The sequence below is a fragment of the Buteo buteo genome, chromosome 8 (assembly GCF_964188355.1).
Source record: "Buteo buteo chromosome 8, bButBut1.hap1.1, whole genome shotgun sequence".
Taxonomy (NCBI): Eukaryota; Metazoa; Chordata; class Aves; order Accipitriformes; family Accipitridae; genus Buteo; species Buteo buteo.
In genome coordinates this window covers 17,061,566-17,087,140 of record NC_134178.1, presented here as the reverse complement: position 1 = coordinate 17,087,140, position 25,575 = coordinate 17,061,566, and the positions used below count along the sequence as shown (strand labels likewise).

Below are 25,575 nucleotides of genomic sequence, written 5' to 3'. Positions count from 1 at the left end.
AACATGTACCATAGCTGATAAGACAGCACTACTTCAGTCCCAAGGCTTGATACTGAATTATATGTGTAACTTGCACCTTTCATTTCAAAAAGTCACTTGCTTTTGTTGAAAATTAGCAGAAACAAAAAGCTGCACTTAGAACAACTCATCTTGCTCGATGCAGTTTGGGGGAGAGGGAGGATTTGTCAAAGAACGTGAAATTTCCATATAAGATCACTATAAAACATTTTTCCTGGTTTTTATCACTTTCACTGCCAAACTGAAATATGGTATTTTTGCATGTCTCTGGTCTTGCTCCCTGACTTGTCATCAGGGCCATGCATTCCAATGAGTAGTCACCGTTGCCCGCTTCAAAGAACAGTGCGTAAAATCTTGTCTCCAGGCATTTTAGGATATTTTAGCATCAGGAAAAGTTTCTTCTGCAAAGTAAGCTCCTACCATAAGTAATAGAGTTCACTGAAGCACAGGGAAATATTTCCATTACAAGATCTCTGGATCGCTGCAGGAAAAGTACAAAACTCCAAGCAGTGTCCTGCTTCTGCAGCTGTTCAAATGACTGGCACTGTTAAGACTGTACAGAATTTACAGAAAGTAACTTCCCTGTTTTACTAAGATTATCAAAAACTTCACAAGAAAACTGAAACTCTTTTGGGTGCAGTTTTGTAGCAGATGGTTCTGCTTAGAGGAATCTGTTGTGCCCAGCACCAAAGCAGGAACCCATAGCAGTTTGTTCCTGTGTAAGTTGCTGCCTTTTCTGACACGTTATCTCTTTTATGTTTGTACTAACATGTGCGTGAGGAAAGAGAAAATTTATTGGCCAAAAGAAGTTAAAGAGTTGTGCCAGAACAGGTTAGCATAGAGAGTAGGAGGAAGATTCGGGTCAACAAACACTTCTCAAATCACAAACTACTCTTGTTAATACATGAAAGTACTTGGAAGAAGGCTTGGTAGTGGGTTGCCTCTAGCTGCAGCTTGCAAGCTAGAACACTAAAATGTCCTTCCCAGAAATTTCACCTGGATGTGCATTGGCTGATCAGATGTGCATTCCCTCAAGCACTAATGACCGGCAGAGCCCCGAATTACCTGTCTTCATTGCTGGGAGGTAGGGTCCTTTCCAGCACAGCACTCTCTTTTACCTGTTCCCACTTTTGGGAGGTTGAGAGGGGAGGTGGAGAATTCAGGCACTCTCCATCATGGCTTGCACCATGGCAAGCACCTAGGGCTGGGTTTTGTCCTCATCCCCTCTTCCCAGTGAAATGGCACTCAGCTAAGAAGGGGTGTTAGCAGAGCAAGAGAGAGAGATTTCCAAAATCCTGTAGGTTCCTTGCAGCCCAACAAAGCGTCATGATTTTGTTACATAACCGTATTTTGTGATACTGTGATTCCTTTTTTTCCTCTTTTTTATTTTTAATCAGTATTGTGGACAATTCAAAGGGCCTACATCTCTTATTCACTAACAGTGATTGAAAAGCTTTTGCTTTCTTTCTCTAAGACATGTATACTCCTCCTAGTGTGAGCCAGTCCCTTGTATAAGTCTCTTGAGAGCAGATGTAAATGAAGTAAAGGTACAGATGGCTATAGGCAGACCTGGAAGTGCTTACACACTGAAGTTACTGGGTTCATGCTAGCTATAGACTTCTAGGTGCCATAAAACACAAACCATGTAAGTTGGCCAAAATTTGGGAAATGCTGGGTATTGAAGTACAGACCCTTCAAGGAGCACTTAGTCAATTAACAGAAACAGTGAGCCCAGTCCTCTGCTGGAGGAAGAAGCAAGAGCTTGTAGCTGAGAGCTGCTACAGAGAAGGAGACTAAGTCCTTTCTAGACTGCAAGTATCACCGGTTCAAGGCCTGGGTATGCCCTTCCATTCCTGAGCCTCATCTGCTTAGCATATATTTACTAGCTAACTACGGGGCTGATTTCAAACACAAGCCCTGTGGGCAGCCATGCAAGTTGCAATCTCCTGAATGGAAGAAACCTGAGGCTGTACAGCAGTTATTTTAGTAACACAGCATAGGACCTCTTACAGGGACACTGTGAAAGAGCAAATATGCTCCAGCTGTGAAGGCAGAGGGATGGTGTGAGTGGGGTAGGTGCAGAGGCACTGTTCTGTAGCAGGACTAGGGCTCAGGGATGTGTGGTAGGTTCACATCTCCCTTTGCAGCTTCTGCCACTAGTGCCTTGCCACTTTGAGTGTGGGACACAACAGTCAACTGCATTTTACCGGTGCAAAAGTACAGATGAAATTGTTCGATTTTACTTCCACCACAAAAATCCTTAACTCCCTCTGTGTGCATATATCAGAGATAGGAAGTTCCTTGTCCATGTCAGCCTGAGCAAATTGGGAAGCTCAGTAGCTGTTTTGGGCCCCAGAAGGTGCCAGTAGGAGCCATTGCACCCCTTGGCCCCAGGAAATCTTGTCAAGACAAAGCTCCCCAAAAAGAAAAGATGTTCAAAGCAGTGGCAGGATGAGAAGTGATTTTTTGAAGGAAAGAAGAGAGCAGCCACCATTTTTAGAGTCCAGTTAACTTTCTGCTGAGATGAACAGGAAAGGTCACATTTCACTGAGCAGCTGTTTGAAGTTGCTTGAAACATGCTCAGATGCACATCACTTCGTCTGTTAATGTTTTCTTTACTAGCAATTCAGGGGTTTTCTTGTGTATAGATTTTTCTAGCTTAGATTTTTTGAACTGTTTGGAAAAGTACACTTGGCACCTGAGTCTAAAATAAGCCAAGAACTCCTGCCTGTGCATACAGACCCAAATGGTGCAAAACAAAGCAACGAGCATTTGGGCAGAGGGAGTCTGGTTCCTGCTGCCACCAGTGAGTGTGGAGCTCCACTTGCCTCTTGCCCTTGGTGTTTGTGCTGGCAGATGGATCCCCCACTCTGTGCATACGCACGTGCAAGAAGGAGAGAAAGACCAGGGGAAGGTTGTGTGGAAAATACTTACAGACTGAATTCTGAACTCAGAGCAGCTTGTAAGTAAAACCAAGCAATGGGCTAATCTCATGCAGGCTTACAAGGGCCTTACAACAGGCACTGCAGTGAGAGGGAGAGAGACGGTGCAGCTTTTCAGAAAGCCTTGGTGCTGTATTCACTTCTAAGGAATGGTCCGTGCTGGCATTAAGTAGTATTTTTAGCATATCATTCTGCCTCGTTTACTGACAATACTTGGACCTGGAATATAAAGGTATCAGTAACACTTTTCGTAAGTGCTGCTGATCATATTGTGTGTTTTCGCTAGAATCAGCTGATCAAATGACCCTTTTCTGATGCATAGGCAGGACCTGGTATGCCATGCTCTTGCATAAATTACCATGTTATTATGGTAACTTTCTTTAGGAGTCTGCAGTCTTAGCTTGCTCCGAACTCCATAGTTTCCCCTTGTCAATTCTTATCCCCAGAGCTGATATTCGGGCTCCACAAAGCACAAGCCATCCTGATATGGTAGTGTGAAATCTTTGCTTTCAGTTGATTTTAAAAGCAAGCTCCTTATTCTTTTGTGGGTAGGCACAGCCCAGAAAGCATAAAGCAGCACAAGGCAGCAGTTTGGGATGAAAGCAAGAAGCAGCTGGGCTCCAGTATTGGAGTGACGCATAGTGGAGAGGGTTCTTTTTTGGGTGCCCTGGTCCTTCACCAGCATGTTACTTTTTATGTCATGTGGATCTACATTTGAGACACATCCTCTACCCACCATGTCTTGAGGCTCACTCTGTGCATAGTGATGTGGGAGAAGACGGCAATTAGTAACATTTGTAGAGGGTGTGATAGGGTGCTGTTGCCAGAGCTTGGCACAAGATGCTCAGGCCAGCTCTGGCTGCTCCATCACCTGCAGGTCTTGTGTGGCAGGGTGGAAAGAAAGGGAGGGAAAGCTCCTTCTGTCTGAATTGAGAGCAGCTTTAAGAAAGCAGAAGACAAATTGCTCCTCATTAAAGCCTGCATGATTTATGGCATATCATTTGCATGCCAAAACTTCCCTAAACAAAGCTAATTAGGGAGCTGAAAGAGCCTTTCCTCCAGGAACAAGGCTTTTTGCTCTAACTGTTAAATAGCTGCAGTCAGATTTGATAGTTTATTACTGCATTAAGAACCTCTTCTTGACACCCGTATCTCCATGCCATCCATATAATTGTCTCTTTCAAAAGATCCACCAACAGTCTTGTTGTGTAGCAGGCAACTTTGGGAGAAAGGCGTGAAGAATGGTGTGTTTTCCCAGCCATGCATCGCTGCCTTTTCCGCCACTGTTGGTGGATGCCATCAGCTTTCTAGCACGCCAGGAACGTGTCTTTCAAGAGGCAGTTTATTTTAAACGTATGGTACCAATTTAGCAAGCCCCATAAACATATGTGTAGCTCAAACGTTACTTAGATATTCAGAAAGAAGACACACTGCCTATTTGTGTTCATCTCCTGATCGGTGATTTCTTCAGGACCATTCAGTAGGACTGTTCACTGATTACTCAAAATGCAGCACTGGCTGAATCCTCTCCTCATTCAGACACTGCAGTAAGGTGTTTGACCAGAAGAAATATAAGTTATTCTTAGTGCGAGCTCTCCTTTGCTGCAGCTGGATTGCTCTTAGACCCTGAGCAAGTTTGGTTGAAACTAGTTTGAACGTCCCTTCAGCACATACTGATTTCTCTGACTTTGGTGCAGATACAGTCCTGTAATGTCCGCTTGTAGGAGATTGTACAGATGAAGCTGCAGATGTTGAAAAAGTGGCCTGTGGTACCAAATACACAGAATTCCTCTGAGCTGAAATCATTGCTCAGCTGGCATCATAGCTGCTGGGAGAGCTAGTGGGGAGATATAGCAAGGAAGCACATAAACAGAGAGAAAAAAATTGAACATTTTTTGACTTAATCACTAAAAGCCAAAATCTTGTCAGACCACAGCAAGCTGTTAAATAGAGGGTTTTTGTTATAGGTCTTTCCAGTTAACATCTGTGGTGTCCTGCAAAAGCAAGCCAGCCTTGGTTTGCATTTGCTCACTTGTGACACCGGGCCAGCCTTGGGAAATTCTCCAAAAACTGGCCTGCCAAGAGCCTGCAGGCATATGATGACTGGCTCCTCAGGTAGAGGAGCCAAATCCAACATGAATAGAGACGATAAGGAGCTATCAACTCCCACAGAAACATGAGCAAACATCTACCAAAGGCAAAATGAAACACGTACTCACTATGTCACTGAATTTGTAGAAAACCATCAGCACAACAGCCTCCTGTTTTTTAAGACAGTGTGAGTAGCTCCCAGGGCAGGAAGTTTTGTAGAAAACATAATTCAGTTTGCCAGGTTGCTGTTGTGCTCCAAATCCATTCATTTATGAATCATCTGGTAATTCCTCCTGATATTCTTCAGTTGTTTTTGTACTTGCCAAAATAAGCTACTTGGCTGCCTAAAATGTCCACCCAAATATACCCTTACTCATCTAAAATCGCCAGGGAGGGAAACTAAAACAGCTGAGTTAATCAGAACTACCCAATGTTTTAGGTCAGCCTTCCCTGCCTGCCCAGCAGCCTCCCAGAACACATGGGCATTAGGATTTTAGGTCTCTGAGAAGACAAAGGAAGAGTTGCTCTCCCAAAAATCCATGTCCAAAGGTAACCCGCGAGCCCTTTGCCAGACAAACAGATCAGCCCAGTATCTCCCAATTGCTCCGTTCCAAGTATATGACTTATTTACTGCTGATGTCAGGGGATTAACTCTAAAAATCACAATCATTTGCCCCATTTTCACATATTAAATGTCCGTCATCTTTGTCAAGAACTCCAGTCTCAAACCTCCTCCTCCTGTTCAAAACAAGATTGATTTGGGGAACCTTTGGAGTGTCTCTGCAAGCACTGTTTCTCCTTCCTCTAAAGAGGCACAAATGAGCCTCAGCAGTTGGAAGGTGACAAGATGCTGTCCTTGTCTGAGTTTTATTATAGGAAGAAGGGCTGTTTTAATGCCCAGAGAAATATGCTTTCAGACCTCTAGAGTGTCCCTGCCTGAGAAGACTAGAGTGAGAAATATCTATCAGTCATCCACAGAAGGAAGATGTGTGAGGTAACACTGACTGGAAGCAGACAGCTTCAGAAAAGTATTACTTACTCCAGACTTCTCATTTCTACATACTTTCTGTTTAGAAACCAAAACTAGGGGGTGTTTTTGCTTTGTGGCTTGGAGTTTAGCACGTGTGGATACCGGGAATTTAATCACACCAAGACTTTCTTTTTTTTAAAGCAGATTGTTTAAAGTTTGTCTGACACACACACTTTCCTACTCAAATAATTTCTGCTTCAGTGCAAAATCCTGCTAGTCAAGTTTTATTCTTTTATAAATTGTGGTAGAAGGCATAAGTCTTGAATAAAGAAAACTCAACTCCAAGTGTGAATATTAGCAAGGCAGGTTTTCACACACAGCACATGCTTCTTGCTCAGTCCACAGGGAGAGGTTCAGCAATCCGGACTCTTTGTCTGCACAAAGTCGGGTAGTTTAGGCTGTTTTGAAAATGATGTGGGTTACCTCATGTAATTAGGGCATGAAGGCAGTGCAGTGTAGATGCCGTCGAAGTTGCTTTAGGCATGCAAACTTGGCTTGTGGTGGCAGCCTTACTAGGACAGCCTGGAATTTGGTATAGGAGGAAGATGCCAAATGTTTCCCTGGTTAAATATTGAGCCCATTTTGACCTCTCTGCCACGGCAGAATGGCTCCTACCAGCGGCAGGTATAATAAATCAAAAGCTACCTTTAATACACCAAACTTCACTGTAGCCCTAGCTGTTGCAACACACAAAAACTGACCTCACCTGACTTGAACTGAAATTAGGCATCCAGTCAAATCATCTCAATAACCCAGGGACCAAGAGAAAGACCTGCAAACACCATTGCCTCTCCCTTTATTTGCAGATGGAATAGATGGAGAGCTATTTGGATATGCTTGTTTTTTTCCAAGTCATCATGAAGTGAACATAGAGGTCTTATACTGGGCACCTCGTTTGGAGCTTGACATGAATCTTACTGCAACCTTAGTATGCACTTGGAAATCAGCATGAGGTAGTTAGCTTGCTCCAAGTTCATATTTTCTTTGCAGCTGACTTCCTTGCATTGACAGATCTTAATATTTAGTTCTGAGATCCTGCTGAGGCAAACATATGCCTGAAATCAATACCAGGTTTGTATCTCTAGTCATGCATGTAGCAGCTGTCATTTCCGATAACACCAGTGTTGTATATTTATTGTATGTATTTTTCTTTCAGACTGTTTGTCTTACACGGCACTAGAAGTTTTATCAAAAAGGTGTTACGGGAAACAGAGATGCAAAATCATTGTCACTAGCCAGGATTTTGGAAGTCCGTGCCTACCTGGAGTGACAAAATACCTTAACGTCAGCTACGCATGTGGTAAGAGCAAATGCATGATCATTTTAAAGCCCTCATTCTGCTTGCAAAGGAAAACAATGCCAAATGGTGCACACATATGGAGACACACACACATGCACACAGAGGCTTCCTGAATGTCCTCTTCCTTCTAACATAGGAAGTTTGTGACATAGCCATACAAGAACAACTAAAATACATGAACAATCCCATAGGCAGAGCTGCACCTATTGTAAATTGAGGCATTAAGGGTTTTTTACTATAAAAATGCAGTTGACAATAAAATATAAAGTATGTGTTCTAATACTTTGAGAAATACTGTAAAAATAAGAGTCTGTTTTACAGAATTCAGCTGCAACAGAGCTAGGAAAAATAACCTGGCATTGCCTGCCATCAGTGCAGGTAAAGCAGTCCAGCATAAATGAAGCACTGTGTACATGCCCAGTTCTGAAATCTGATTCACATGAGCACACCTACAGCCTTCAGCCTTGCAGAGGGATTTCCTTTCTCATGGGCAAAGTCTCACTAAAAGTAAAGGTTTGAGATTATACATCCCTTGCAGGACTGAAGCCTGAAGAGGGAACAGTTATCCATATTCTTTACTGTAGACTAATGTATTTACATTGGTGGAAAGCAGAATTCCCTACAGTTCTTTTCCTCAAAAGCAAAGACCACAGGACAGCAAAGTGGTAGCAGAACTTCAATGTACTGCCTTATTTTGGTATTGCACATTTTTAGGAATGGCTGCACATTTCTTAAGCCTCAGATTTGCCTAGGCTCTACTTCTGCTGCTGGCTAGCTGTGGGTTGGAAGCGTGAGGGTCAGGGGTGATGATTGTCTCTCGCACGCCTCTGCTTCAACCAGAGAACACGTAAAAGCTTTTTCACCAAGTTACCGCTCTGCTCACTGTGCACTGCTTGGAAAGCTGCCAGCCCTGCTCCTTTCTGGCTCTTCGCTGCATCTCTAGTGAGTAGTGGTCAAAGGGCACAGGTTATCTGAGATGTGCTTTTGGGAACAGCAATGTAGGATTGATTACCAGATCACCGTATACCTGAAGATCAGAGGAGAATGAGCCCCAACTGCTTCCTTGCTGGCATGAGAGATTTTCAGTCTCCTCCTGAGTTAGTTCTCAGGTGAGAGGCATTGCAATAATTCAGCTTTATATTGTTGAAGAGAGCTGGAAATCTGCCTTTGCACTAATATGTTATATTACTGTGCAGTTGCCTTCATGTGGTAGTAACATTATGAATGAGTTAATGGAATTCTCTTCAATTAGAGTAAGGATAATTATAACAGATCATTCTTTCTTGCACATCTGTGTACTAGAAAACCAGCATAAGTTTGTTTGCAGTGAGGTTATGCATTCTGTTATTTAGTGAAGTGGTTTTGCAAAAACACATGGGTAATAAGTAGTGTTCTTGTGTGTTGCTGGCACATTTTGAAGACTTTTTCTTCTGCCAAATCCTACTGAGCTGTGCAATCTAAAGCATTAGCCAATGATTTGCAGGTCTAATTATTTTACAGATCATCTAGTGAACATGGGAAGAGTTTGGGCATATTCCAGAATGACATTTTACATTCTTGCCCCTCACTAGAAGATCCCTGCTAACCTGGTGCTTCCCAAGATTAGGTAAATAGGCCTCCCTCTGAAGTGACAGAAGCACAACAGAGCAGACCACGTTCTCTGAGGGCTATGCCACACTTGAAAGTATTTCCACCATGGTCAGGAATATGAAAAAAATCATACTCCCCACCTCAGTGGTCAGCAACCATTTAGGGCTAGTGTGTCTGGCTGCATTTTTATTTTTGCAGTTAATTCCTGCTAGTAAAAACTTAGCAGGAGCCAGGAGGTGCTGGTTTCTCGCAGTCTCAGTGGCCCCGCTGACCTGCTCAGCATCATCTTGTGTCTGCACACGGTGAAGTCTCCTGGCTCTTGCTGAGGCTGGACGTAGGAGCCTCTCTCAGGAAACAGCTCCTGACGCCCTGCATTGTATCTGCCCTCCCTGGATGCCATTCAGAGTCCATCTGTGGGCTGCCTTTGGCAGCTTGTGGTAAGTGAATGACTCCTACCCTACTTGACAAAGTAGTGCTGGCACAAGTTGTAGTATAAATGTGATTATCTTGATAAAAATTCCTCATGCTAGTACCAGTTATTCTGTTCAGCGACCTGGTGCAGCCTATCCTAGCTAAAGTCCTTGTGTCTGAAATAAAGCCATAACAAAAATTAACAATGCAAGCAGTCAGGAGCTTTTTTTGTGCATGCCATTTTGAATTAAGCATCCCCCTACAACAGATATTTGAATGGCATATTAAATAGCTGTTCAAACCCGATGGGAAGACATGGGGAAAGGATTTAGTCCTGTAGCAAGCAAAGCCCTGGGAAGTTCTTCCTGGGAGGGGAGCAGGAGGAACATTAGCACAGGTGAAGGAGCCCCCACCTGGGCATCAGGCCATGCAACAGGAGCTTCAGATCACACAAGGCCCCTGGGGATGGTGCGTCCTCCCAGGATGTTGTTCATAGCACATGCACTTTGTTCATAACAGCCAGGCCTGCAAATTCAGAGTGCAGTCTGAAAACAAACCAACCTGCTCACTGTCTGCCTCATGCACCAACAAAACCACTTTGCCACTGGAAAAGAGTTCAGAATTATGATGAGGTACAAGCCAAAATAGAAATGAGCTCATTCTCCCCTATCTCTGTTGGCCTTTTATTGCAAACAGGAGCTAAAAGTCCCCCAAAAATTCTTTCATCAGCAAAGGAAACAACTATGACTTTGAGCCCACACACAAAGAAAAGTTCTGCTCAGAAAGAAGTGCTATTTTAAGTTGTTTTTCAAACGAAAACTATGCTAAGCCCCGAATCGCTGTTCCATTTAACTTTCCTTAACACTATTTGTTGGCAAGTGTTTCTGTGTGGGATAGAGATGAGCTTCATACCTGAAATTTCTTTCTCCCCCCGCGCTTCACATCAGTCTGAAAATCAATCAATCTGCCTTCACATAGTACAGGGAACAGGTGCCAAGATCTGGGTATCTGAAGGGCCCATTCATCTAACACAGAATATATGAACTCTCAATGTCTGCGTGATGCACCTGCTTTTAGCTGTTTTAATTATTTTAAGAAGAGTGTGAAAACTTACCAAGGGAAAATATTAATGAAATGAGAAGGCTGCAGCTCACTCCCACCCAGCACGTCCTGCACACCTTCCTCCTCTGTGACCATTCGTCTCAGAGGCTTTGCAGAGGACATCACACAGGACTTCGTACATTTCTCTGAGAATTACAGTGAATTATCCTGATCCAAAAACAGTATCTAGATGCACTTTAGCATCTGACTGTAGCCCAGTTTATCCTGAATTTATAGGCCAGTTTTGTCTCCTGTCCACTGGTTGGCACACCCCTTGTGGAGTGGAAAACCAGGGGGCAGAAAACAAGGGGTCAGGTCCTTGTGCTGTATGCATCTGCACTGATGTTCCGGAACTCCACGCGGGCTGGTGTGTGAACCTGGTCGCTGGTCCAGAGCTGCCCTTACTAGTCTCTAGTAAGAAATTGCAGCACTGTCTGTCTTCTTTGGTGTTTCACCAATCTTCAGGTGAAAATTATTGGCTCTCTACCTGTGTGTCCCATCCCTCAGGCTTCCTCTGCCTGCCACATTTGCCCTTGTTTCCCTTCCCTGCCCACCCCACCTTCCTTTCAGTCTTCTTCCCAGTTGCTTTATTCCCTTCCCTGCCTCCTTTTCCTCCCCGCCAGTGCTAATCCTGTAAGCAGCGTGCTTTTCGCTGCCGTCCCATGCCACAGCATCCTGGTGCCGTGCCTCCTGGTGCTCCAGGTCTGTGGGTGGTGGTGGAGAGAGGAGGACGTGTCACTGGGCACAGCCTCTCTCCTGGGGCATTTGCCAGCCGTCAGGGTTGGAGTGTGACTAGATGAGTACAAGTCAGGGCAATGCAGCAGGCAGTGGCAGCAGCCCTGGCTGGGGCTGGTAGGATGGGGATAAGCAGCACAGCTCTGCCTGGGACCACACCACCTCTGCAAACGCTCCCAGCATTCAGGCACGAGGCAGCATCTCTGGGCCACCAAGGAAGCTCAGCTGGCTGCAGCACCGGGGCCAGGCTTGCACACTGGCAGGGCTGGCACGTGCCCACACTGGCTCCAGACGCAGCCGCCTACGCTGATCCCTTCGATAACTGCCATCTGAAACCCAGTTAATAAACCCAGGGTTAGCAGTGGGATTGGTAATTAACTGGGGATCTGGTTCCTAAAACTAACAGTACACAATTTGTCTTTCATCTTTTCAGTTCCTAAATATATCCTCACAGCTGTCAACCCCCTGGTCACTGATAGCAAGTCTTCCGTCAAACAGAATGATGGTACGTACTATCAAAAAAATATGGTTTGCTGCTCTCCTTTGTCTTTGAAATAGGATGTTTTCCCACTGCACAGCTTGGTCTGAGGGAGGCGGGACGAGGTAATGGAAACCCTGCTGAAACAGCTACTCTTCCCCTCGGAGGGCAGTGTGACAGGCTGGGAGCAGGATGGGATCCACATGAGCATGGTCCTGCTGTTACAGCAACACTGTGAAATGAGTGACCCATCGCCAGCGCGCTGTCTTCTAACTTTGATTGAACCATGGAAAAAGTGAAACTGCAGTTGTTTCAGGGTGAAGAGTCTTTTAAGAGTTATGGCATCACCTGCTCTTCTTAAAGGCAACAAAATTAATGATGTGCCTAATGCGTATTCACTGTCATCAGTAACAGGAGTGTACTGCAGTGATGGGGCTGGGAAGTCCATTTGAGTGCTGTGAAGTTTAATGAAATAAAGTTGTATCAGAAACCTTAATGGGAATAGGCAAGGGATTTCACGTGGTAATAGATTCTTTTAAATAAATTTGCCATTTTCTAGATACTCAATATTTTAAATACTTTGTTATTTATATTTTATTTCAATATTTATTTTATTTATCAACCATTGTTTGGTCTAGTGTTCTGCAAGGTTCCTACAGCACAGCGCTGGCCTGCCTGTGTTTTAGGTGGACTTGTTAGTTTAGAAGTTATTGGGTGAATATCGGTTTAGTAGCTTCATCATCTATGGTATGATTGAATTTGCTTTACCTCTTTGTGTTACAGGTGTCGACCTTGATCCAAAGGAATCGAGACTTCCAAAGAAAGATGCAATTAGTGTTAGCAACATCTTGGCTACATTTGCATACATTAGAGGTAGGAAAATGAGGCTGAGATTGTTTGGTTCATTAGATCATGGCATTTTGGGAAAAGGGAGGATCACCTCAGAAGGTCACAACTGGTAATCCCATGTTTATAGTAACGATATTATTCCAATATAATCACAGTCTTATGGATGGGACAATCACAGCATAATTGATATTTATAGAACGTTTTCCATCTCGAAGAATCCAAACTTTTTTAGAGACCACAGCCAAGATGTTTTTTAATGAATATTTTCAATGGAGACTGTTGGTTGTTCAGTATTTTTGAAAACCTGGTCCTGATCTGGGAGCAGTGCTGGAGACATCCATTTTTGGAAATGCTTGTTTGCATACATATAAGGATCATCGAGGAGCAGTTAAAAAAAAAACAACAACCCAAACCCAGCCATCTCTGGTATGGGACATGGCAGGTTTTGTAACTTAGCAACACTAAGGGAAATTTTGTTTAGACAAATAAATTTGTGATCACCAGATCTCTTAACACCACAGGAGAAGTCATGAATTTTGGAAGTGAGCAAAGGCTAATGTTAAGAAGCGATTCTGTTGCTAAGATTGCTGCTCGTCTAGAAAATGCCAAGAACCATGCAGCTGTCGAGCATCATCCCACAGCCTTTGCAAGGGCTTCCCCTGCCAGCACAAAGGGTGGCTGCAGCCTGCTGGCATGGCGGGGCAGACTGTCCTTGCTGGTGGCACCTGGCTGCCCGCAGCAGCTCTCCCCAAACCCCACCACCCTTGAGACTGCCTAGGACACCCCAAGCAGCCAGGGTTGGATTTTACAACCCATCGGGAAAGACTGTTTCCATATCTGTCTCACTTGTTGCTCTACTGGGAAGTGATCTTGGACTATGGCAAGGAAGGAACATGCTCCCTGCCCAGCCTGGCCTGGAGGTGCTGCTGGGGCTCCGCAGAGCCCAGAATTGCTCTTCCCATGCCCCCTCTGCATGAGGGTAGGGCCTGTTTTGGCAAGGTGGCTGGAAAAAAAAAAGGGTATGCTTCTGGTAGCTGGTTGACAATGCTAGTAAGCTGCTAATAAAAGGATGGGATAATGTTGTTGGTTTATACTGTTATTAAGAGGCTGGGATTTTTGCACAGTAATTTGAAAAGGCAGAAATGGCAGCATTCAGCCTGCAAGTGCGGGATGGTTTCTTTCTGTGCATGACAGAAGAAGCTTCACTCCACACCCCGTCCCTCCCAAGCACCCCCCACTGTTATAGCTATGTAATGCAGGGACGCTTCACAAATGGCAGCTGACTTTTGTAGCTAGACTTTGGCAGAGCTTCTAAAGTGTTTAAGCACTGGTTTTCTGATTTCAGATCACCTTGAAAGAGCCGCTCTCCTGTTTATGTCCAGCATTTGCGTGGGATTATTCTTCACAGTGTGTGCTTTGGTGATCCGTGGGTTGTGCGCGAATGACTTCCAGAAATTGCACAGAAGGAGGGATCACTTGGTGCCAGAAACTGATGGAGCATACGAGAACAGTGAAAACGAGGAGGAAGAGGAGGATTCCTCTGATTCGGATATACAGGATGAGGTAGCAGAACTGTACAGACCTTCTTACTCAGGTTATAATTCAACAGAGGCAGCGGAACTGGCCGAAAGGATAGAGCGCAGGGAGCAGATCATACAAGAAATTTGGATGAACAGTGGTTTGGATATGACACCTCCTAGAAATATGAATACGTTTTATATTAATGAACAATAAATGGCTTATTTTGGATGATGCCCTAGCCCTTTTTTTTAAAAAAAGAAATGTACCTTCTGTGAAGGAACATTTGTATCAGTGCATATAATTATTTGTAAAGTAAGAAGAAATATATACAATAAAAGGAGAGTTTCAAACCCTTGACTGTCTAAATCATTCTGTGAAAAACACTTTTACAAGCTTTCCTGCTTTTAAGTTACGTTATGTTATGGATTCCTTTTCACTGTAATTTGGGATCAACTGCTATATGCAGGTTAAATATTAAAGAAGAAGAAAAATATTTAAGCAGCTTAACATGGAGAAACACTTTTTGCATTAGGATATGGCACTTGCAAACAGTGTGTTGCAGCTCATAAATTACATGAGAACATGTTCTATTGATGAGAAGTATGAGTATTATTAATAGCATGAGCAGGACAAAGCAAAATTAAACACAGGTTCTTGAAGCTTTTCTGCTGTTTCCTTAACCCAGCCTTTCCCTAATAAATCCTTTTTCTCTGGTAACAGTGATCCTGATTACAAGGGGGTTAAGTTCTGCTTGCTGGAGTCCAGTTGATGGAGTTACTTTGAAGAGAGACGTGAAAGAAGGGCCTCTCTCTGGGCTGGGAGGTCTGGAAGCTAATCTTCAACGTGCCCGGTATCTCAGTGAAAATTACCATGGTTTGAGAATTAGTTTCCTTAGTAGCAGTCCTCTTGGTTGTAATGCAACAGCACCTGAAGTCAGGCATGCTTCGGTGTGGAGAGATTTCATAGTACCTCTCCAAGTCTGCCCCTTCTTTTTTAAAGCACATAGCTGCCAGATAAGGCTAGTCCTCAGAAGAAAAGCACTGCCGAAGCATGGACATAAGGGCAAAAATCAATTTGCATTCAAGAGTTTCAATGCCCTGTTGTTAAGGAAAAGGTCACCAGTCAACCCTCAGAAGATACCTGCCTGAAATGTAATTCTGCTGCTACCCATGCTGGCAAATTTGTGAAGCACAAGCTCAAAAATGGCTCCTTTCATAAAAGACTCTTAAAGTTGACATATCCTAAGAACACTTATTCCTAGGTGAAATTCTGTGTTAATTTTTCTGATATTAAAGCATGGTTTAGAGCCAGCCCTTGATTGAAGGTTATATTCTCAAGATTTTTTTAAAAGTTCACAATCTTTGCTTGAAAATTGTTCAGACTAGTCAGATTTCTTTTCAGTCAGACAGAAAATTAAATCAGAAATGTAGCTAAGTTGAAAACACAACCTTCCTGTCTTTAACTAAAATGTCTCCAATATTTTAACTGCAGCCCATGGGGAATTTACTGAACAAAAGGAGGAAAAATGTCACTTCCTATTGGTAATACTTCGTGAGTTCATTGTGCTTTCCCGCTCAGACTCTGTACGTCTAGGTAGAGTGAAGTAGTATGAAACACTTGGAAAGAAAAAAAGTGACATGACTTGTCATTTCCTACTGCTACAAAGTCGAATTAAGCATGGGAAAACTTTAAAGGGAGGAAGGGGGCTTGCTCAGATGACTGAGGCGCAATCCTGTGCTCAACTGGAAAAAGCTCAGCAGCAATTAGCATCCTATCAGCGGAAGGAAGAGAGGCTGAGGAGATGGACGGAGAGCTGAGGTCACCGTGGCATTGGGAAACTGCATGAAACGCTCGGCGCAGCCCAGGAGCCTGGCTGAACGCCCACTGGGACTGGACTCTCTCCCTTTCCAATGGAAAGTAAGTCATCATAGCTTGTGCCACTGCACAGTATTGATGAATAGCGTTTGGTCCGGAAAACCCCGTGCCTTTGTCCTGAGGGTGGAAGAAGGCAGGTTTTCCTTTGGCCGGCCCTGTGGGTAGGTGTGGGACAGCTCTGGTCAGGAGCTGGCTCCTTCCTCCTGACTCATGGGGGCAGGTGCCACCCATTTCCCAGACAGAAAGAAAGGGGACTGAGCTACATCCCAGCAATTCCCCCTGCTGACAGACCATACTAGTAAAAAAATGGATCCTCTTCCTCTTGCTGACCCTCAGAAGAGGCCATCGTTCGATCTCAGAGAGCGGGCTGGGCTCCAACGTGTGGTGAGCAGGGCTGAGGGCAAGGGCTCCTCGGGGCTGCCCCTTTCCCAGCGCAGGGCGCTGCTCCAGCTGTCTCCCCAAAATGCTGGGTCCCAGTGAAACTCCCTCCTGTAAAGCCTGGGGCCCACGGGCCAGCTGATCTCCAGCTGATCTATTTTTGGAAGTCATTTGTCCAGCAGTTGATGTTTTTGCTCACTAAAATTTGCATATTTTCTTTCCTCATTCTTTATCTGTAAGCCTCTGTGGGGTTTTTAGTCCTGAAGCTGATATCATAACAAAACCTGGGAGTTAGTTTTTCCACCAGACCTTCACTTTGCTCAAGCCTAGGTAAAATGAACGTGTCCTGGGGCAGCCACGGTACCACAGCATGGCTGAGGTTGGAAGGCACCTCTGGAGGGCATCTGCTCCAACCCCTTTGCTCAAGCAGGGCCCCCCAGAGCCAGTTGCCCAGCACTGCGTCCAGACACAGGCTTTTGAATTATCTCCAAGGATGGAGACTCCGACAACCTCCCTGGGCAGCCTGTGCCAGTGCTCGGTCACCGTCACAGTGAAAAAGTGTTTCCTGATGTTCGGAGGGAACCTCCTGTGTTTCAGTGCGTGCCCATTGCCTCTGGTCCTGTCACTGGGCACCACAGGTCCTTTCCCTGTTGTTTTGTTGACTTCATCCATGCACATCTTCCGTCTGACAGCCCTGCTTTGGGATTCCCAGCTGAAAACAGGGGGGTTCACTCCTGGTGATGAAGCAAGCAAAGTGGCAACAGATCAACAGAAGCCAGTCTGTAACTTAGAGGTTAGTCCCTTCCTTGGAGCAAAACTGCAAAATACTTCACTTTTCTCAACTCCCAGTTCTCTCATCTACTTTTACAGCCCTGGAGGAAAGAAATTCTTGGTATTAAAGTGAAGATTAGCAATTTATTTTTCTGTTACCTTTGCATAGTTACCTGTAAATAACTTACCAGATCTGACTCCCTCCTGATTTTCCTCCCTGCCTGCTGCCTGTGGCAGCAGGCAGACAGTAAAAGATTTCCGCAGGTGCCACAGAAGAGCCTGCTTCCCAATATGGAACATTTCACAGCCTCTGGGAATGTGTTTTGAGAAAAAAAAATGTGCTTAATAATGCATGCCTGTTTAAATGTATCCTCAAACACGGTGATAAAGCCCTATCATGAACCCCAGCACCAGGAGTAACCCGGCAGGGCAGCGAAAGCAGCTTTTGCTCCAGACTGGGAGGTTGAGCTTCACTCAGGAGCTGTTCCCTTGACTGAATTAATAATAGTCTGAGTTTGGGTTGCTATTTTATTCTTTTTGCATAAATTTTCCAAGTCTAAGTGGGGAAAGCTATCAATTTGTGGTTCACCTTGTTCCTAAATATTCATGTTCACAGCAGCGTGAAAGTTAGAGTGACAGCAAACAAGGAAAAACCCAAGAAACAGACATTGAATTATTTTGATCTTTCTGAAACAACACCCTCTGCAGGAAAAGCATCCAGTATAGAAACTAGAAAATTAATGGAGAACATACTTACCTGACCCAAGCCCACACAATTCATGATTTTATGGGAAAACACAACGTATGCCCATTAAGAAGAAACAGTGTGTACAGTGAGCCAGGCTCAGTTCAATGGCAGGTCTGCTTTACTGGGATAGGAACAATGGTGGGAAGCAGTTGGATTTGGCTGGTTATTAGTGGGATGTGTAAACTGGAAAAGAACAAGAAGCAGAAATGCTGTAGCCGGTATCTACTTCATTTCCAGGCTAAGGGCAGAAATATCAAGGGTGCCATAGGGCAGCAGCAACACTACAGGGGCTAGCAGCAGGATGAACTTTCAGCAGTAAAATCCCTGCAACCACCCAGAAGAGCAGCGTAAGAAGACAATATGACAAAGGAGAGCTTGCAAGTTGTTTGGCCGTAACTATTAGGTTCATGCTACATGTGTGGCTGGGGGAATGACGTGCATTTGAAAATTAGATGACCCAGCATTAATACCTAAACTTGCCGGGAGGCAATGGGCAGTGCTGGTGTGGCTGTTTTAACTCCCCACTCCTGCCTTTAGAATAACCCAGAGTTTACCACCAGGAATCCCTAGGTGAGGTTGCAGGAAGCAGTAAATAAATCCTTCCAAAACTCACACCTTTTATCGGCAGCCACTCAGGTGTGGCCCCCAACGCTTGTGTGACACTGCAACCAAAAAAATCCCCGGTGTCACACCGGTGATTTTGCAGGAGGCGCCTGTGATCGGCGGGGCAGCGCGCTGGTGCCTGGGGCGGCAGGGAAGGAAGGTGCGGGCAGGGAAGGAAGATGTGGGCAGGGAAGGAAGATGTGGGCAGGGAAGGAAGGTGCGGGCAGGGAAGGAAGATGTGGGCAGGGCTGGGGGCGAGCTGGGGTGAGGGCAGACCCTGGAGCAACCTGGGAAAGCAAAACCGTACTTGTGCCAGCAAGGAGCAAAGGAGCAAAACCAGGTGTGGGAACCATCCAGTTGGCTTCAACTGCACGCTGGGAAGCTGAGGGATAAATACCCACAAATGGCCTTTTTTGCAAGGTGTGTGGCTGAGCGATGGAGCATTCAAGCGTGGGCCAAGGCAGGGGGTTTCATGTCACCCGTGACATCATCTGCGGTGGGTTTCCCTGGGCTCCCGCAGCCCACCCAGACCCTGTGAAGCAAATGGTGGTCACTCTCCAGTGAGCTTTGGAGCCAGCCCTGCAAAGGACTGGTCCTCAGAGGAAACGCGGGCTTGGGTGCCAGAGAGCCGAATTCCAGCTCGGGAGCATGAAAGCAACGCAGCGACCCCACCGAGGAGCACGGCTCGGCCCCGCTGTGTTTGCAGCGTGCAGAGCCCTACGCCAGCACGCCGTGCTGCCCAGGCCTGGGCCCAAAATACCCCGTCTGCTGGTGCGCCTCACCCCACGGTTTCAGCGGTGCTGAGGGTGCTCCCCGTTCTGCTGCCAAGTGTCACTTTCAGAGGTGAAGAGAAAGTGGGGCTCCTGCCAGCCCCCGAGCACAGCCGCCCCAACAGACCCCCACCGTGGTCACCCTTGGTCCAGGTGCTCTGAGATGCCCCTGGCAAACCAAGTCCTCCAGGGATCTCCTTCAGCATTAGGGGACTGATTCGTTTTCTCATGTTCTTATTTCTGGAAGAAAAAAAACAACAGCCCCAACATGTAGTTGGCCCACTAACTGTAGTAAAAAAACCTCCTTTTCCAGCACTGTAGAAAATGGCAGGACTTGTGGCTTCTCACGGAGAAAGATACAAATCCCAGCTTGATGTTATAAAGAGCTCTGGTGACATCCTGGTTACATTTTGGGCAGGAATTGGACACCAGGAACGTGCCTTCAGACACACAGGGCACCTGAGAAAGATGGATCGGGGGGGTGTGTGTGCGCAATAGGGACTATGCATTAACAATCCCTGTCGCAGAGTAATTACAGCTGTAGAGAATCGCCAGCGTGCCGGGCGTGGGGTGAGCACTGCTGCAGCCCTATAAAATTACCCAGACTATTTTTTAAGGCCGTTGCATTTTTAAGACCATGTATTTTTGGGAGTCAAAGACATGATGGTAATGCTTAGTCGCTCTTCTCCTGGGGTAGTGAGAGCTTGAAAGCATCAGCCAGAGTTCACATCTTCTTCACGCAGTAGAGTCAACCAGCCGGGAGATAAAAATCTGTAGGAAAACTTGGTAGGTCCAATCGCAACAGAGCTGCCAGTTATTTGTTTTTCTTTTGAAAAATCAAGACCCTGAGCAACATGTTCTAGTTTTGAAGATGGATCTAGTTCAGAACCAGACCGTGCTCCAAGTGTGTGGTAGGACCAGCAGCCCTCAAGAGGTCCTCCCAACCTAAATTGTTTTACAAGCCTGTGACCAGCTCTAACCACACCTGGAAGCCAGCCTTCAGAGCTGCAACGATGCCATTCTCCAGCCTTTTGGTTCCATTGCAACTCCACCACCGTGCCGATGTATCCACAGCAAAAATTTAAAATGGCGTTTCCAAAAACGTCCCTCATCAGGAAAGAGGTGAAATGTCCTTTCCCGAATGAGGCCGCGGGGCATTGCTGAGGGAGGGAGAGGCAGGAAGAAACAGGGCTGCAAACTCGCAACTGACCCCTGCGCTGGGGACAATCAGGGGTTGAATCCTTAAACTGCAGGAGCTGTCGCTTGGGTGAGAGGCAAAGCAGAGGTGGTATGAAATACCACACCGCTTACACGGCGGTGCCCCCGGACCCTTAGAGGGTAACACGCGTGGCAGCTGTGTGCAGATTATCAGGGCAAAAAAATCCCCACACAACAAATTTTAACTGCGACATCAAAAGCACTTGGCGGTATTACGCAGCCTTTGCTGAGATCTGCTCTCACAAACACAACCCTTGGAGTGAAACAGTAACTACTTTTTCTTTTCCCTTGAGGAAGTGCCTGAGTTCCTATTTTTGCTATAAACTTCCTCATTCTCGACAGAACCCCACTGTAGCTGCCGTACGGCCCGTACTCACTGCAGCACGGGACGGGGACACGCGCAGCCCTCGACACAGGCGGGTGGGTGGGTTGGGGCGAGGCACGGCCGTGCCCCCAGCGCACACCAGCAGCTGGGGCTGGGTGGCAAGGAGGGGGCAGCCCACGGGGGCCCTGGGCCACTGCCGCCCCATCACCCAGCGCCCTGAGATGGGAACAGCTGGAGGAAAGGCCCGAGCTCGTGCTCTTGGTGACTCCTGACTCGCACACCGACAACAGCCAGGCAGGGGGATGCGGTTCGTTGCATCTTCCTCCAACGCTGGCGTGCCAGAGCGCGGGGGCTCGGGAGGTCACGGGCAGCTGGGAAATCCTCCCGTCTGCTGGCAGGGAGACTTTGCCAAAGGCGGTGGCGGGTGTCCTCCGCTTTCTGGCCCCGTCGCGCCGGACCTTAGCAGGCTCCCATGGTTGTCGGTGCTGAGCGGGAGCAAGAGCTGCACCCTGGCGGGACGTCGGTGCCGCCGAAAGCGGCGGCTCCAGCTCCCTTCCCCCACTGGGCCCCCACCTCGGGCATGGAGTTGGGGACCGGGTGGTCACCGTCCCACCGGGGTCACCTCTGTAGCAATGGCAGCCCACCGCAGACGCCCCATCCCGCAGCCGTGCAGGCAGCGGTCCCTTCCTGTCATCCGGAAAACCCGCAACAGAGCACAAGGGTTTGTGGGCAGAGGAGGGGGAACGGAGAGGGAAAACCATCAGGAAATGTCACCAGAGTTTTTTAAAACACGTTGTGTATATTAGGCTCACCCTGCTGTAAGACCTTCCAGTACGACGGCCAGGTTCCAGTTCCCCAGTGGCTTTTGCCCATGACCTTCACGTGGTAAAACGATACAGGACAACACATCTGCGGAGTCAGAAGAACCCACCGGCGGGCGTGAGGCAGCGTCGCCGGGCAGAGCAGCACCCTGCAGAGCAGCACCCTGCAGAGCAGCACCCTCCCCGCAGCCCGGGGGGCACAGCCGACCTCCTGGGGCGGGGGGAAAGCGGCGCAGGAGCCACATCCACACCAAGTGCTCGTGCCTTGCTTCCCCTCACGCTCCTGCCCAAGGAAACCTCGACAGCACGTTAAGGGCTGTAATGGCATTAGCAGCTCTCACAACACGTAATATACATTTCCATTAATCGGGATGGTGATATGGCCACAAAACAAACATTCTAGCAACGTTCTGCTGTGCGTGTCCTTTGACAGAGAACGGATTTTCCCCCCGGAAGGGCACAGCTGCTATCAAACTTCCAGAAATAAACAGTTTAGAAGAAAGATAAAACACTTTTGCAAATGTGCAAACCTGTGTGCGGTGTTCCTATCTCATAACTCTCAAATTCTTTAGATATTTAAATATTTAGAGGCTTTACTTTGTTCCTGTATTCTTTCATCTTTTTCCAGTAAGTTCATTCAGTTTTGGCCATGATAAATTAATCCAGCAGATCCACAGATGCTGTTATGAGAACTCAAAAAGCATTTATCCTATGGACAGTCTTCTCGGCTAAAAAAGAAAACAGGGCCAATTACAGCAGAGAACAGGAGTCAAAGAATGCAGAATAAAATGGAGTTTCTTCTGTGTTAATTATTTCCTACACCTGCTTTTCCCTCACTTTTAGAGAGGAAATGACAATATTATAAGTATATTAATCAAAGGTCCTGTTCAAAAAATCCCCTCAGAATCCTCTGTATAACGGTAATTTAAAAGCCTCTTTTTCACTGAAACAATGACTCTCAACAAATCTTGGAAAGATAATAAAACTTCCTGTCCTCCTTTGACATGTACACCAGTTGCAGAGAACTCTGCTGGGAGGAAGGTGCTAGCAACGTATTAGGGTTTTGTCATGCAAAACCAGTTAATTGTGTTCATGGATGTGCAGCGGGGTTTGATGAGCAAGATCTGGGGAGTATAGATACTTTATCGCTTATGTTATTTTCATTTTGCCTCCTCTGCTATTGAATATTTTCCTCGTATCAAGGACATTAAATCAAATGGCCAAAAGCCAACGATGACTTCAGTTATTTACAGGACTGGGAGCCCTCAGAACAAACTCCTCGCAATAATACTAATCTAAGATGAAAGCTCTATTTGTAAGAAGGATTCAGTTGCATATTTTCAAGCATTCATTATAACTGATCCAAAACATCTGGGGAGCTTCCTGCCAAGGCCACTAAGCTCAATGCAGTTATGACAAAGTAACTAAAAAAAGCTACTTTCAAATGAGGAGGAGCAGGCAAATAAGTAGTCCTGCTAAGAAATTGTTCCAGGATGCATAAATGCCAATAAACAAGTGCCACTAGGTGAGGTCACGATGCAACCCCTGACCCTGGAGTGGATCTCCACCTCGGGTAGCTTACGGGAAGTCCGTCTTTCAGGAGTCTCCCTCCCAGGTCGGCAGGACAAAAACCAGATGGCAGGGCTGGCTGTCCTCAGCTGGCTTGTTAAACAGAAAAGAAGAGATTCTGGGGAGGGGAAGCGTTGTCACAAGCAGCAGAGGAAGCAAAGCGATCCCTGGGGGAATTAAGTTTGGAACTGCCAGGTTGTAACTCCCCCTGGAGAGAAAATGTGCCAGGCTGCCACAGAACTTGCATCAAAAGCTTATAAACAGGGCTACATTTTTTCTGGCTGCCAAAAGGACGCGTATAATTTAGAACATTGCTAGAAAAGAGGAAAACAAATGTGCAACAACCCTAAGTCATTAATCTATAAATAGTAATTTGATTTTCTTGGAAGCATATATATGTAACTGCCCAAACAAAATAATTACTTTCAAGGCAGAACCTGTTTTGAAATTTGGGCCCTCACACAGCATTCACATACATCCCTGTGAAAGCACTCAGGAGAGCATTCATTGCAGGGGAGAGGGGAGAGGTTCTACATCTGTAGCAGCCGCCTTAAAAGCGGCAGCAATATCTCCAGCAACCCGGGCCTCTTACAACCGTTAGGGCTGATCAGGAGCTGGAGCTAGGTGACTAACAACCTTTATAATAAATCAATGACTTTTATGATTGTAGAATGATTTCACTGAGTGCTCCCAATCCCAGTTATGGATCAAGAACATTAACCATACCACTGTTGGTTCCAATGCCAGTGATATTAAGAAATTAAGTACTTCCGTATTATCTTCGCTCCACCTTTTGATGATGGCAAAGGAGCACATTAGGAAAAAAGCCTTCAGCTATGGGAATGGTTAAAAATCTCCAGAGTCGTACAGGACACCGACTTTCATCTGACAAAGTGGCAGACCAAAGTGTTCTGTTAAAACACGCTCAATTTTCTTGCCACATAGAAATAATTCCAAGTAGTTTTAAAACGTAAAATATTTGAAGTTTTGCAACTTGGAAAAATCCCATGTACTGATTTTTTTTTTTTTGTAAAAAAAAAGTTACTGTAAAGTTGTCAAGAAACACTACCAGACACCAAACTTTCCTAAAAGTAAAAGAAACAGTGATTGAAGTAAAAACACCATTAATAGTTCACTGAATGGCATTAATTTTCTTCTCTGTATTCTACCTTCCAGCTGTGCATTCAGCAAACACTTCACTTTGACTCAATCAGTGTCTCTTCAACCATACTAACACAGAAAATGATGATTTTTTTCATCATCAAAAAATGACTAGCAAAACATTTTCTCTTTGTTACTTTAAAATGACTCAAACAAGCAGAGAGATATAAGCCAGAAGTATTGACCTTTGTGAATCTGGAAAGCCACAGCCAGGTATTTTTAGGGGAAAGGCAACGACCACAAAATTTACTTCTATCTTGCTGCACTGGCAGGTTTGTCAAGGCAGGAAGCTTCTGTTTGATATCTCAGATGTTTGTGTTTTCAAGTGTCTCTGCCACTAAGCCCTCCTGACATAAGAATTAGCGCATGAATAAGACAAAAAACTATCAGTGAAAAATGACAAATGCGGGTGTAAGTTCAGACAGCAAACATAACCCATATGACTTCCAGAGCTGCTGAGCAGCCCTAGCACCACCATACCATAAAGTGGCACCTGCAAAAAATATTTCACATTAAAATTTGTCTTAAATTACGTGCTGATGAGCAATGGCCTGTTCTCAAGACTGATGTAGTTTGTGAACATGATCTAGTTAGGCTCAGGTTGAAAGGAAGCTGTTGTGTGCAGGGGCAACTTGGTATCCTGAAGTCTATTGCATACTACAAAACTGACATCCTTAGCTGACTTGCCTTTCTGTGCTGTAGAACTGAAAAGGTGGGCGTTCTCAGCTCCCTGCTGCCCTAGGCACAACTGCTTTGCGGTGTGAACGAAGACACCATTTTACTTGTTGGCTGCAAGCACTCACATTGGTTCACCTCTTTTTAAAACACTCAGTTGATCCTCACATAGATTTTTCAGGGCACCCTGGCTTTCCACTGCTCAGTGACCTGACAAGGATGCACATCTGCCTCCATAGAAAAGCATCTCCTTTAAGGACACAGAAGTCTAACATGTAAAACTTGAGCAACTTGTTTATAAACCTTAAATTATCTACATAGATAATTCTAGATATTTAATTATGTCATACATTCCTCCCTTCAAAAACAGACACCACATTTGCTTCAAGTCTGCTAGCATTTCCTTTGTTAGTCTTGAACCCAGAACTCACTGATCGTATATTTTAGAAACAGTAACAGGATCCTAAATGTCAACATATAGTGGAAACACTGTCTGATAAATGTCATGATTTCTGATTTTAAAATGCTGATTTGTTAGAAACTAAACACTTCTAATCCAGTAGAAATACTTCCATGTTGGAGATCTTGCCCTATT

At 45.5% G+C, this 25,575-nt stretch overlaps 1 protein-coding gene across 1 annotated transcript in view; it reads left to right on the top strand.

Annotated features, from left to right (window-relative positions):
• Positions 1 to 14,421, top strand: part of EVA1C (eva-1 homolog C) — a 40,328-nt gene extending 25,907 nt beyond the window's left edge. Inside the window, exons 5-8 of the mRNA XM_075033826.1 lie at positions 7,238 to 7,381; positions 11,652 to 11,723; positions 12,480 to 12,569; positions 13,891 to 14,421. Coding sequence (XP_074889927.1) covers positions 7,238 to 7,381; positions 11,652 to 11,723; positions 12,480 to 12,569; positions 13,891 to 14,279 — 695 coding nt within the window. The 3' untranslated portion in view covers positions 14,280 to 14,421. The remainder of the gene's footprint in view (positions 1 to 7,237; positions 7,382 to 11,651; positions 11,724 to 12,479; positions 12,570 to 13,890) is intronic.
• Positions 14,422 to 25,575: the final 11,154 nt, after the last annotated feature.